Raw genomic sequence first — 13,887 nt, forward strand, 5'->3', positions numbered from 1 at the left:
CTTATCATCCAGCTCTGTCACCCACCAGGCCGCTGGGCTTTGCTTTGCCAGACCACCTCCCCCCATTCCCGAAATTCACCCCATCCTTCCACAAGGCAGAGGGGCCAAGCAGAAAGCCTGTGCTGGAGGCCGGCAGGAGGGTGGTGAGGACACGCTCAGCCATGGATGCTCCATCACAGGCTGGAGCAGCTCGCTGCCATGGGAGGGAGCAGCTCAGAGCAGGACACGCTGTGCTTCCTGACCCCTCTCCTGCCTCCAAAGCTCCCCAAAGCAGGGAGGATGCTCTGGTATCACACTGATCGAGGGCAGTGGATGGATGAAAGCCTTTGCTTTGCCAGGCACCATGTGTGCCACCTTAGGTGTGATACAGGGCACAAATTTAACCCCCCACTAGGTAGTTTATGGCTCCTGCAGGCTCACCCAGCTGCAATGGAAAGGGTTCCCCTTTTTGGGGCAGTAGCGGGTTCGCAAGAGGCCAAGGGGTGCTTAGAAATAACAGGAAAGGGGGCCTGTAGGCATCTACTGCTTTCGGGGAGGTCTCTGAGTGAGGCAGGTGGTGAAGGCAATCTGCGGTACCTGGTGCTGGTGCTGGTGCTGGCAGCCACCCCGAGAGCAGGCAGAGCGCCTGGGGGCACCGATCAGGGAGGGAGCACGGCTCGTGGGCTGAGCACCTGACCCTCCAGCCATCGGTGTGAGTTCATACCTCCCTGCACACCTCACGAGCCTGGATCTGTGCAAATAAATCTGCTTTGCTGGCTGGGCTGCAGCTGAAATCCCTGCTGGGAGCCCAGCTGTGAAGTTGCCGCAGGCGGGAGGCGGCGAGCAGTAACCCCTATCCCCAGGCTGTGGGATGGGGGGCCCTGCTCGCCTGTTGTGGGCTTCCTTCCCTCCCAAACTTGCTAAGCTGAGGGAGAAGGCAAGAGGCTGGGATGTGAAGCAGGCAGAGGCCATGACGGATGGCGCTTGGGTTAATCCATCCCCAGATACTTTACGGCCAGCACCTTCCAGCACTGCTCCGCAGAGCTGAGCTGTCACCTGTGGCAGGCGGGCACGGTGCCTGGTCTCCATCCCCCTGTATTTCACCAGCCCTGCTCTGTAACCTCTCTCCCAGCCGGCTCTGATGCCATTTCTCTTTCTCAATAATATTAACAGGCTGGCTTCTTTTGCACTTTCCATCCACAACCCTTTAGAGATAGCTGTTCATTCATTGAGCCATGTGGCGCTACTGAAAGCAATTATCTCTTCTGGCTCCCTCCTCCTCCCTCCACCCAGGGGAAACTGAGGCACAGAGAGGTCAGAGCCTGCCCGAACTGCAGCACACGGCAGTGGCAGAGCTACAAGCTTTGCTCCCTGGACAAAGGGAGCATGGCAGCACCGGGTCTCGCCTCCCCATCCCATTGCCAGCAGCAGCAAGCTGGGGCTGGGGGAGCGAGCCAGGCTCTGTCCCTTTCCCCAGACGGTGCCACGCAGGGACGAGGGATGCAGTGCTGCGGGGGGAGCGGGGAAGGACCCAAAACCCTCCCCCAGGTTCACCACTGAGCCACTGGCCAATATCCGGGGGGGGGCTCGCCAGAGGGGGAGAGCCGCCCCACCACCTTCGGCTCGGTGTCAGCCGCCCTCTCTTTCCTCTTGCAGAGTCGGTGCCGATGGCGGTGATCATCGGAGTGGCCGTGGGGGCCGGCGTGGCATTCCTGGTGCTGATGGCCACCATCGTCGCCTTCTGCTGCGCCCGCTCTCAGCGAAGTAAGTGTGGGGCGAACGCAAATCCCACCCACTGGAGGCAAAGGGCTGGTGCCAGACCCGCTCTGAGCAGCCCAGAGCCATCAGCTGTCCAGGAGGGAGAAGTTCCCTGCGCCCCGGTGTGCCAGGCCACTGCTGAAAGTCCTCCTTGGGATGCACCTTCTTTGTTCTGCTTCTATTTCAAGTGCATTTCCTGACATAAAGCGTGTATTTCTGGGTGGGGAATTACGGGCAGCTGAGGGGTATTACATGGGACACGCGGTATTCAGCGCCCAGCTGCGGTGGGAGTCCAAGTTAAAGGGACGTTAGAGACGCAGGTAGAGGGAAGGAGAGGTAAGCAGAGCAGCATCGTGTTGCCTCATTAAAAAGAAACCAGGAAATTAAAGGACGATTGTTGGCTAAATGAAAAGGCCTGGAACCATGAGGGAGAGCAGCGCGAGCATCCAGAGCATCTCGGGCAGCGGGAGAGAGCGCGCGGTGCTGGACGATGCTCCCAGCTTGGGAGACGCATGCAGGAAACAGAGTGGGTTTTCTTCCCTTGCTTTCCCCTTCTCTTTCTCCCCGTCATTGGCAAAGCAATCAAAGAGCCCTGGCTCCTCCTGGGTTTGGGTACAAATGCACAGCCTCCCGCAGCAGAGATGTGTTTAATTTTAAGAGCAGTAACGATGCCTCTCCCTGTTCAATTCCCCACGTTTTGAACTCTTGCAGACTGCATTAGCAACTTGTGCAAGTATTAACAAATTAAAACCAGGCCCGTCATTAATCTTGCTTTTTTTGGGAAGGGTTGCTGACGGGCAGGAGTGATGCTAGGACCTTGCCAATTCAATTTTGCTGAGCTCATTCAGCGATGATGGGCAATTCGAGTGCCTGGAAGAGGAGGCCAAGCCGTGTTACCACGTCAGTGCTCGGCTGCAATCGGCCGTGCTCTCCCCGCGGTGCAGACACGCGCACCCTGCGTTGCTCAGAGCATGCGGTTCATTATATCCCCCTTTTTGGCTGTAACCAGATGGTGCGGGGCCCTTTGCAGGACACACGGCGTAACGCGAATGCCATGACAACAGATCAAAGACATGGTGCACGTGCCAGCTTTTGGAGCCATCGCCGGCGGTTTCAGGCAGCGGTCACTCACAGGCTGGATGCACGCAGAGGAAGGGAAGGGCTTTGGGGGACAAAGCAGTGCTCGTCCTTCCACGAGCTTGTTTGAAGGCGGCCCTGGGAGATTCCCAGGCTGAATCAGGAATAAAAGGCATTTTCCTTCCTGGAGATGGGAGCATGAACATGGGGAAGAGGGAACCGGGGACGTGGTGGCATGGCAGCGCCCCGAGCCCCTTTCCTCCACCGTGGTTCCAGTGCAGCTCCCCCCAGGGAGGTCTTCAGCAGGGGGTGCTGGGCTGCCCAGCTCCCACCTCCCCAGGGGCAGCAGCCAGCCCTGGAGGGACTCATCCTGCACCCCCCTCACTGGGCAGGGCAGGACTCAGCTGCCGGGGTGTGCAATTTTTGCAGATGCTGCCGGAGTGTTTGCACTGGGGGGATCGCGCACGCAACACTGCAGCCGGTACCCGTGGGGAGGTCTGGCCACGTGCCGGGAAGGGGAGGCGACGACTTAGCGGCGTGACACCTGCAGAGGTATCACAGAGACCAGCTGAGGACTGATGGGCCCAGCAGAGCGCTTTGATGCAGGGCAAGGGACTCATTTCCTATCTGGATGACTGCAGATTTGTCTCCCAGGACAAATACGGGAGCACGGTGGCATCATTTAAAGCAGCAGCCGGCAAACAAAGCCCGCAGCCTGTGGCTCCCCGCGGAGGGGACAAGGTGACCCAGCAGTGACTCGGGGAAGGCACCTCCTGCACCGCCCGTGGCACGGGAGAGGCGACCCCAGCTTTGGGGAGAGCAAAGCGGCAGCAAGCACGGACAGACCGAGCCTGGGGGCCGTTTGTTTTCTGGAAAAGAAAGGAAAAAAGACTTTATGGCACATCTGTTGTTGTATCTTCGGTGGGATAACAGCCCAGAGTTATTTAAGGGGGAACACTCTTGGGGGAGGATGTGCAAGACAGTAATTAGCTTTTCCTTGTGATTAAATATGGAGGCTCCCATACCAGGAATGTCATCCCAGCCAAAATAAAGAAAGAAATAACGAGCCACAACAAAGAGCAATAAAGACCTGCCAGTAAAGCCCTGCAGCCTGGAGATGCCCGCGGGTGCCAGCAGGGCTGCAGGCACCGAGGCTGAGGGATGCCAAGGGGAGAAGATGGAGCCCAAGGATGGAGCCCCAAGGCGGGGGCCAGCCGCGTACGCCGTGGTGGATCCGAAAGCCCCAAGGCCCCATGGGGCCAGGAGGGGTGGTGCAGCAGGAGCCCAGCGTGGCGCCCAGAGCCCGAGCGCCCGCGTCAAAGCCGCGAGCTGCTGGCATCTTGCTGCTCGGATTTGCATCCATCTCTGCTTTTCATCTCAGATCCGCACGGCCGTTTCTTTTCCCGCTGCTCGCCGTCTTTGGTTTAATTTTTCTAAAACGACTTCTTCAAAGCATGCCTGACACCTTCAGGGAAGCCAGAATCTCTCCACACACTTTCTATCTTCCCCTTGCCCTGCGTGAAAACAGGCTGCTTGGTGCAGCAGCCGGGGGTGGTTTTGTCATCTCTCCCAGAGCCCTGGCTTCGTCTTTGTTAACTGCTTGGCCTTTGCCTTTGGTGGCTGCTCCCCAAGGCTTTTCTCAGAGGCTTCCCAGTGCACGGGAAGAGTTGTTGGGCCCCTCGGGAGTGGTTTGTGTGCTCCTCAAGCTGTAGACCATCAGTCTGGACAAACATCCCCTGACTGCTTGAGCAGCCCAGGCTCCCGATGCAGTCCGGCAGAGACTAACCAAGCTCCCACGGGAGCTAAACTAGAAAAATGAGCTCCCTGGTGGGGAAGGTTTCCACATGCCTGCACCCTGTGGTAGTCCAGCATCGCTCTCCCCAGTCTTGGATGCACTTGCTGAGCTGGGGTTAGGGGTGCACTCAGACCGGTCCCTGAGGGTGCTCAGCACGGCTGCGTTCATTAACCCCTCTCCCTCTCCGTCTCCCTCTTTGCCCAGATCTGAAAGGTGTGGTCTCTGCCAAGAACGATATCCGCGTGGAGATTGTGCACAAGGAGCCAGCCTCCGGCAGGGAGACGGAGGAGCACCCCACGATCAAGCAGCTGATGGTAAGGGTTTCCTTCCCCTCCCTGCAAGCAATTAACGGGTTTGATGGTAACGAGCACAGGCACACACAGTGCGGTGCCATAATCCCCTCTCTGGGCAAAGATGCTCATCCAAAACCTTCCTCTTGAGGTACCATGCAGTAAAAGCTCCTCAAGTGAAACTTTCCTAATGAGGAGCAAGGATGGGCTGAGGCTGATTGCAGCAGCCCAGCTGCCCGTGGGGCTAATTGCAAAGCAAGTTTGCCACCTCGCGCGGGGGGAAGTGCTGCAAACTGCAAGCAGGCACACAGTAGGTGAACACAGGATAATAATAAAGTAATTAGCCAGCACGAATGGCACTCTCGTGGATACGCTTGAGATATTAATAAGTGCAAAAGCAGCACGTGCAGACAGTGGTTTGCAGACTGATAACCCAGCGGTGTGTGGCCAGCCCAGCGTGGCATGGGTTTGCCGCTGGGGAAGTGGCAGGGGAGGGTGCTGATGAGCAGGAAATTCATCCCCACGGTGAGTTCAGCTTCGGCCCAGGACTGGCATATCCCCACGGGCAGTGAGAGGGCTGCTCCCCTCACTGCCAGCACCTCTGTTCGCCACATCCGAGGCCGACCTGCTGCTGCTGGTGCTTGCTGGTGTAATGTTGTAGGTGAGAAATACAAGCCGAACAAATGACGAGGAGAGCCGAGCCAAAGAAAGCCAGGAAGCTGTAAAAGGTCAGAGAAAAGAGCAGATGTGAGAGGGAGAAAGGGCTGAAGAGAGCAGGGGCTGCTTTCTAGGCTGCTGGGTTGTTTTTGCCCTCTGGATTTTGGGGCAGCAGTTGTAAGCATCGCTATGCCCTGCTGGGCAGTGCACATGTACAGCAAGTGAGGATGCAGGAGGAGATGGAGCCCGCCAGCCAAGCACAGAGGTTTCTGTGCTGGGAGCTTCATCCTCAGAGGGGCTTTGCCCAGGAGGGACCAGCAGAGGCAGAGGTGACCTCTGCAAGTGGGGTCTCTGCTTTCCAGGCAGGGAAGAAGAAAAGGGGTCTGCAAACTTGTGGGGGGTTCTTTTTAGATCAGCCAAGCAGCTTTGCTCAGCAGAAGGGCAGAGCAGGCTGGGCTTTGGTTTTGGACCATGCTGCAGAGATGATGGGGAATAAGGAGTTTCCTCTGCGTGGGACCCTGTGCCACCATCTGTACAGCGCTGCCGGGGAGCTTCCAAAGGAAGGGCTGAGATTTGCCTAAATCCTGCTCAAATGCTCGAATTTGCCCAATTGCTGCTCCATCAACACGCTGGAAGCCTCAGCAGAGAAGACAGATGAGTGACACTTACCAGTGACGAGCGGTAAATGGGAATGAGGATGGTTATGGGAGGCCAGGGACAGGATCTGAGCCTGCAGGACACTGCGGGGGTGAGCAGGGTGCAGCGCTTGCTTGGCTCATTTGCCAGAGCCAGACGGTGATTCTGCATCCACGTGTGCCCTTGATGAGGTTGGTACCGGAGTAACGCGGCACGGCGCTGAGCACGTTTCAATAAGGATGCTGGCAGGATGGAAATGGTGCAGAAAAAAATGACAACATTGATTTGATGGCAGGAAAAAATGCCTTACAGGGAGAGGTTTAGAGAGCTCGTGTGTTTTAGCTCATCAGAAAGATTTCTGAGAGGTGATTTGGTTGCAGCATGCTGTATTTGAGCTATTTGAGCGCAACCAAGGCAGGCAAAATCGAGCACGGTGAGGTACAAAATGACAGAGCGTAGCAGTGAGCGTCTGGCTGCTGGACTGCGGGGAGGAGGAGATTTCCCCACTCTCATGGCCAAAACCAGGGGCTTTTCCTGGAGACACATGAGCTGAAAATAACCCTGTCAGAGCAACATCGTCCAACAGGCTGGAAGAGATGGCCTAAGGTCTCTGAGCCTGATGCTGAGTTTCTATGTGGGTTTGGCACTGACTGGGACATCCCCAGAGGTGAGAAGACATCAAAACCCCTCCACTGCATGGACCAGAGCCTCCCTGTCCTTGTCTGCCCTCAGCAAGAGCACCCCCAGCAAACACTCCCCATATTCCCTTCCCTGCTCGGGTGCTCGCCCCGCTCCCCCTGCTCACTGCTGGGAGCAGCCTCCTCGGGCAGTGAGCTGCCCCGGCCCAGGTGCTGCACAGCTTCCTGATCAGGCTCTGCGTTTGTCACCGGCAGATGAAGTTGCAGAACTCATCCACTAACGAGTGGTGGGTGATGAGACCCCTCTGGCAGGAGCGGTGGCAACGCGCTGCAGCGCCCTGCTTGCTCACCCCATCCCCTCCTGCTCTCCCTCCTCCCTGCACCAGCACCGTGGCCCCTGCTGCTCCTCCGTTTGCATCTCCTGAGCTCACCAGGATATTTCCTGCCCACGGTGGAACCTGAAATTATCTCCTTGCCCTCAACAATGTTCCTAACACCTTGCAATTTAATATCAACTGCGAACTGCATTAGCACACCGGGCGCTGGCGCAGCGTGATCATTAATGCAGATGTTAACGAAAGGCAGCTCCACATCAGCCCCTTCCCCTGTCCCATACCCTGCGGGAGTGGAGGTGCAGCTGCGGCATGGATGGGGCTTTGCTCTGCTGAAGTGTTTTGGGCTGCAGAGCGACTCTTCTTTTTTTTTCCCCCTAGTTTTTCCTGAAAATCATTATTGCATTTGTTATTCTGCAGCCATCTGTGACCTCCACGGTGCTCTGTGCTTTTCACAAATAATTATTCATGCATCTGTAAATTCATTAACACCTTAGGAGACACATCATGCTGTCTGATTTGCATATGTTCACGTTGTCTCAGCACAGTCCCCCCGCCTCTAGACGGAGGAAGGCTGCCAGCCTAAAGAGGCCAGCAAGCAAACAGCCACCAGAAGCTGCAGGCAAGAGCTCCCGTTAAAGCGTATGATCCCAGAAAAAAAAAGCACGCCTTCTGCAACGGCAGCTTTGTCTCTTGTCCCGTTCAGCCCCGACGTGCCAGGGTGCCTGGCGGCAGCACACCAGTTCGGCTCCGCCAGTGCCTGGCCGTGCTGAGGGACGGCAGAGGAGCGAAGCACCATCAGCTTGGATGTGGTTTAGCCTCATCTGCTGTCAGGGCTCGGTGATGGGGTTGTTACTTCTGGTGGATTAGGGTCTGTGCCTCAGTTTCCCCACCTGTGAAATGGGGCTGAAGGTGCGGGATGAGACGTCCCTGCTGCCAGGGATACTCATAACAGAGATGAGTCCAAAGGGACCAACGCACAAGAGCATCCCAAATCAAACGGGGCCAGGTGGGCCCAGGCATCGCTTTGGAGGCAGAATGGTGAAAACAACAAAACCAGGCTGATGGCCTTCGCCTCGCTCCACTTACTTTGTGTCCCCATCCTCCTGCTCCATGGGACAAATCCCCACTTTGGTCACACCTGAAGCCACCACCGCACACATCCTTGGCTCAGGAGGTCAGCTCAGGTCTACATCAAAGGGAGAAAAAACAGAAATTTAAGGGCAAGATTCATTTCTACCCGCAGCCCAGCTGCCAGGGCATCGTGCCTCTGCCTTTCTCCCCAAGAAACGCTTCAAGCACCCCATGGCCAGTGCCACGGGGAACTGGGAAGCACCAGCAGCACCGGGCTGGCAGGGACGGGCTGATCAGCTCAGAAATCCCAGCAGGGTTTGCTCATTCCTCTGCTTGTTTCCCCACCGGCAGCAGCCGAAGTTGCCATCTCAGGAATCTGTTAAGCAGCATCCCTTGCCTCTGTTAGGGTTTGACCTGTGCAAGTTTCAAAGTAAGTCTGAGTGTCATCCAATTACCCAACAAGCAGGAAACATTATAATTAAACCCAGAGCAAGGAGGGGGGCACCCCCCCACCCCCAGACAGGGCTTGCGCCAGCCTGGACGGGTTCATCGCCTGCCTCTGTGCTGGGACCCAGCCGGGGACTCCGCAGGGAGACCCATTTTAAAAACATATTGTCTCCCATAATGAAAGCAAAGAATTTAATATCCGGTCTGTTGAATTCACCATCCCAGATGAAAGCGGCTTCATTTTGCAGAGCTAAATGAGGGAGAGCTTCAGCATGCGGAGGATTAGGCAGCGCGGTGCTGGAGCACACCCAGCCCGGCGAGCGAGGCGGGTTTGCCAGCAAAGGGAGCAGCCTGGGATTTTAATATTTAAGAATCATTTCTCTGCCTTGCACGACCTTGAGGAGTCACCTTGACGGCTGTAGGAACCAGTGTAGCAAATCTGGTATGTTGCTTTGCAGCAGGGCGTCTTTTGCAGCAAGGGAAACTGAGGCACAAAATGATTACGGATGCCATGCATCGCACCCCGTAGCCACGTGGGTCCAGAGGGACCGGTGAGGCTTGGGCATGGGGAGGGGGAGAGGGTGAGCACAGCACCCTGGTCTTGGGATGCTGAAGGCTGCTGGCACCCGGTGCTGCCAGGCGGCGTTAGGAGCTGGTACGCTGTCCCCGGGACCCGGCCATGCCCTTGAGTTGAGCAGCACTGGCAGGAAGGGGATGGCAGGCACTCAGCTCCAACAAGGCGGCGCGCAGCGTTGTCACCAGCCATCGGCATGGCAGCAGAGCGGCCGAAGGACGGCAGCATATTGGTGGCTTTGTCAGGAGGGCAGCCGGGCACCGGACAAAGCCTGCAGGTGGCACGGGGTGGCTGGGCCCTCGTCAGCACTTGGGAAGGGCTCAAGCCCAGCTCTGCCCTGCCCTGGGCACGGATGGGGCCCACTGGAAATGGGGACCCAGCTGGTGCCCCCGTGTCCTGCTCTGCTTTGGACATTCTTCTCTACCCTCCTCCTCCCGTGCTGTCTGTGCATTCATAATCTTTATTAATAGCGGTGATGGAGTTAACTTTTGTCCCCACTCTGCGTATTGACATGTGTAGCCACCTGTTTGAATGAGGAGCCTCCTCATTAACAAGCTATTTATATACAGCAGCTCGGGTGGCATTCGATAGTCACGCAGCACTCCGAGCGCTGCCCACTCCGCAGCAGATGCCCTTTTGTGCTCAGAGGGATGGAGAAGATACAGAAGCCATTTAGCGGGGAAAAAAAATAAAATTAAATTAAATTAAAATAAAATAAAATAAAATAAAATAAAATAAAATAAAATAAAATAATAAAATAAAAAGATGCAGCAAAAGACACTCGCTTTGGGCGAGCTGGGAAGGAGCTGCCTGTTCCTGCCCAGGTCTGGGTTAAAGGGTCGTGCTTGAGCTTTGCCAGCCGAGGATGGAGAAAGGCGAAGGCTCATGCCTGTCTCTGGCTGATTTCCCGGCCAACCCAGAGCAGCACGGGCCTGGCCGGTGCCCGTCGAGTGTCGGGATGGGGATGAACGTGGTCAGGGACTCCCGAGCTCTCTGTTTACCCAGGGATCAAAAGGAGAGGAAGGAACGCAAACGAGCGCCCCGCTGCCCGCTAATTGACAGCATGAGATTGCATTGAGCTAAGCCGTGGCACGGGCTTTAATAAAGGTCACGTTAATGAATGCCTTAATTTGGGAATTAGAAATGAACGGCTGCGCGTGCTGCGCGGGGCCCCAGTGCCCTCTGATGGTGCAGGGGCTCACTGCAGCCCCGCACCCCCGGGGGAGCCCCCAGCACCCCCAGCCCTGGGCACGGGCAGGTCCCCAATGGGCGCCACGAGCGCCCCAAGTCACCATGGCAAGAGGCACCATGAAATGCCTTAAAAGACCCCGGCAAACCCATGCCACCACTCGACTTCAGTGTTGCAAGGCACCAGTGGGACCTTGCCTTGGCGGGCGTGCTGCCCTGCCCCGCTCCAGCCCCCAGTCACCACCAAACCCTAGCAAAATGTGGGAGGAGAAGGGGTTTCTCCAGTGAGGACCTGGGAAATCCTTTGGGCACCGTCTGTATGGCCACGTGCAGCCTCCTGCAGCCGTCCTACAGGCTGCAGGGATTTAGGGGCCCCTCCTGCTGCAGGTTCAGCTGCCCTGAGTTCCGTGCTTGGTGACACATGTGTTTACCCTACTAAATCAATGGCTTTTACAAGCTTGCTTTTTTTTTTTTTTTTTCCCGGAAAAACTCAGGTACTTCAATTTATTGCATTTAATAGCCATATCAAAGGCTTTCAGAAGATGAACAGAAAGCGCTGAAGGGTGAATTTCCACAACCGCTTACCATTTTAAAAAGGGAAAAGAGAGGGGAAAAAAAGAGCAGGCACACACGGAGGAGTCGGGCAGGCCGGCGGTGCGGCCCTGGGTCTGCGAGCAGGCCGGGGCTCGGCGCCTCTACGAGCCAGAGCTGCGCGATCCGTGCGGGCAGAGCTAAAAGGCAGCTGAGAAATTGGCCGATAATTATTCAGCATCTGCACAGACCCACCTTTCTGAAGTACGGATAATTAAAGTCGTATTCTCATTAATGCGTACCTTGCCCCCAGTCGCGGTCAGCCTTCAAAAGAAGAAGTAATGAGGCGTGGAGGAGCGGGCTGCCCTGGTGAGGCCAGTGCACCCGGGCGGCAGCATCCAACTCCAGGGCAGCAGCGAGCAGAAATAACCCCAAGGTGTCGGTTCCTGACCAGTCCCTGCCGGCACCAGTCCCAGCAAGGCTGGGTAAAGCCTCCAGGACTCAAATCTTTTGAGAGAAGCCAAAGTCAAGAATTTAAAAAAAAAAAAAAAAAAAAAAAAATAAAGCCTTTCACATTAATTATGGATTTAAGGACATGCCAAAACCCATCTGGGACTTTATTTTTTTTCTGGGACGTTGTCTAGCAGCCAAATTCAGGTTAGGAGGAAAGGATGAGAAAGGAGGAGAAAAAATAAATAAATAAGAAAAGACATTTTGGGGGTTGTTTTGGACAGGGGTGTCACAGTCAGCAATTCGCAGCCACAACGGTTGTGAATAATTCACCTTCTGCATCAGCTCAGCCCTTTTGGTCCTGGCCAGAGGGGAAGAAAGCACCTTGTGAGCAGAGCATCAGCTGTGCAGAGGTGCTGACGCTGCCCTGCTGGGGTGGCCCTGAGCAAGTCTTTCTTGGGGTCACCCCCGGGAGCGGAGCTAGGGGTGCTCACGCCCAGTTGCCTCCTTTCCTAGATGGACCGGGGGGAGTTCCAGCAGGACTCGGTGCTGAAGCAGCTCGAGGTGCTCAAGGAGGAAGAGAAGGAGTTTCAGAACCTGAAGGTGAGCTGGGCTCCAGGACACAGCCTTGAGAGTGGCCACCCTCTGTCCGCAGCCCTGCAGACAGAGGTGCCTCCGTGTCCCTTGGGTGCCGGCGTGGCCCTGTGCCAGCCGCGGGGCAGGATCAGCCCTTCCTTTGCCGTGTGCCACCCCTTGGCTCCCGTGGTGACCTCCATCCCCCTGCCAGGAGGGATGCTGCGGTACCCCCGGTGCCATCTGCTGGTCCCAGCACTCTCTGGAGACAAGAAAAAAAATCAAGGTGTGCACCAGGATGGGGGGGGGAAGAAGGGGGAATTGGCCGCACAGGGGGATGCTCTGATGCTGCAGCCAGGTTGGGTGGTGGAGGGCATCCCCATCCTACCCCAATGAGCTGGAGGGAGTTGAGGCACCCCCGATCCCCACCACCACCACCACCACCACCCCCCCGCAGGACCCCACCAACGGCTACTACAGCGTGAACACCTTCAAGGAGCACCACTCGACGCCCACCATCTCGCTGTCGGGCTGCCCGGCGGACCTGCGCCCTGCCGGCAAGCAGCGGGTGCCCACGGGCATGTCCTTCACCAACATCTACAGCACACTGAGCGGGCAGAGCCGCCTCTACGACTACAGCCAGCGCTTCGTGCTGGGCATGGGCAGCAGCTCCATCGAGCTGTGCGAGCGCGAGTTCCAGCGCGGCTCCATGAGCGACAGCAGCTCCTTCCTCGACACGCAGTGCGACAGCAGCATCAGCAGCAGCGGCAAGCAGGACGGCTACGTGCAGTTTGACAAGGCCAGCAAAGCCTCCGCGTCCTCCTCCCACCATTCCCAGTCCTCGTCCCAAAATTCGGACCCCAGCCGGCCCCTGCAGAGGCGGATGCAGACGCACGTTTGAACCCCGGGGACGCCTGCGGGGTGCAGGCCGGGGGCTCTCTGCTCTAGGACGGTCACGCCGGTGGTGGAAGAGCCGGGACCCGGCCCCCAGAGCAGGGCCGTGCCAGCAGGGAATGGGACCACTGCACGCTGAGCACGACCCCGCCGAGGATGCGGCGCCGTCCCCAAAAGGTGGGGGGGGGGGGGGCTTGGGGCTGCCGCCGTCCCAGCGAACGCCCCCCCCCTGCACCCACCCAGCCGCTCGCCTCCGCTTCCCCGCTCCGCTCGCCCCTGGCTCCTTTCCTTCCTTCTTGGTGTTCGGTGTCCATAATTATAGAGTCCGTTTCGGGGGGGTCCCGTCGTGGTGGGATGGGGGGTGGGGGGGGCACACGCCAGCGGGGACGGGGACCCCCCGAGCGCCCCCGGGAAGGGCCTCGCCACGCTGTATCGCGGGCAATATAAGAGGTGTTTCTCGTGGCACGCCTGGGCTGATGGCCGCGCCGGGAGGGGACGAGGACAAGGATGCTGCCGTTTCCCGTGCCCCTTCTTCCTGCTGTGACACCTCCTCCCCCCGGGAGCTTGGGGTGTGCGGTGACGTCCCCAGGGTGGGGAGGCTGTGGGGGTGAGGACCCCACCACGGGAGCTCGGTGCACAGGGAAACTGAGGCACGGGGGCGGCCCCTGGCAGGGCCCCCCACCTCCATCCCTGCAGGAGCCAGGACGTGGGGCGCCACAGCAGGGACACAGCAGGTAAGGGCCCTCTGTGGGGAGGGGCAGGGATCCCAGGACACATGCTGGGGACACACACACCAGGACACGAGCCCAGGAACACAGCCCCCATGTACACCTGAGGACATGGTGTCGGGGACAGAGCCTGGAGCAATGGGCTGGGGTGCCTGTGGGCACAGGGACATGGGCTGGGGCACTCGGGGACACGAGCACGCAGACGCAGCCCAGGCGCAGTGACATTTGAGGACACAGGGACCTGGACACGGGCATGGGGACACCAG

General features: G+C 57.8%; 1 protein-coding gene across 5 annotated transcripts in view; it reads left to right on the forward strand.

Annotated features, from left to right (window-relative positions):
• The window catches only part of KIRREL3 (kirre like nephrin family adhesion molecule 3), a 318,683-nt gene extending 304,830 nt beyond the window's left edge, over positions 1 to 13,853 (forward strand). For 4 of the 5 annotated variants that reach the window (XM_040534284.1, XM_040534285.1, XM_040534286.1 and 1 more), the window contains 4 exons: positions 1,636 to 1,743; positions 4,814 to 4,923; positions 11,943 to 12,029; positions 12,457 to 13,853. In XM_040534284.1, coding sequence (XP_040390218.1) covers positions 1,636 to 1,743; positions 4,814 to 4,923; positions 11,943 to 12,029; positions 12,457 to 12,900 — 749 coding nt within the window. In that variant the 3' untranslated portion in view covers positions 12,901 to 13,853. Of the gene's footprint in view, positions 1 to 1,635; positions 1,744 to 4,813; positions 4,924 to 6,857; positions 7,018 to 11,942; positions 12,030 to 12,456 lie in introns of those variants that run through there. The other variant, XM_040534288.1, reaches the window with a different exon arrangement.
• Positions 13,854 to 13,887: the final 34 nt, after the last annotated feature.

This window comes from Cygnus olor, chromosome 22 (genome assembly GCF_009769625.2).
Source record: "Cygnus olor isolate bCygOlo1 chromosome 22, bCygOlo1.pri.v2, whole genome shotgun sequence".
Lineage (NCBI taxonomy): Eukaryota > Metazoa > Chordata > Aves > Anseriformes > Anatidae > Cygnus > Cygnus olor.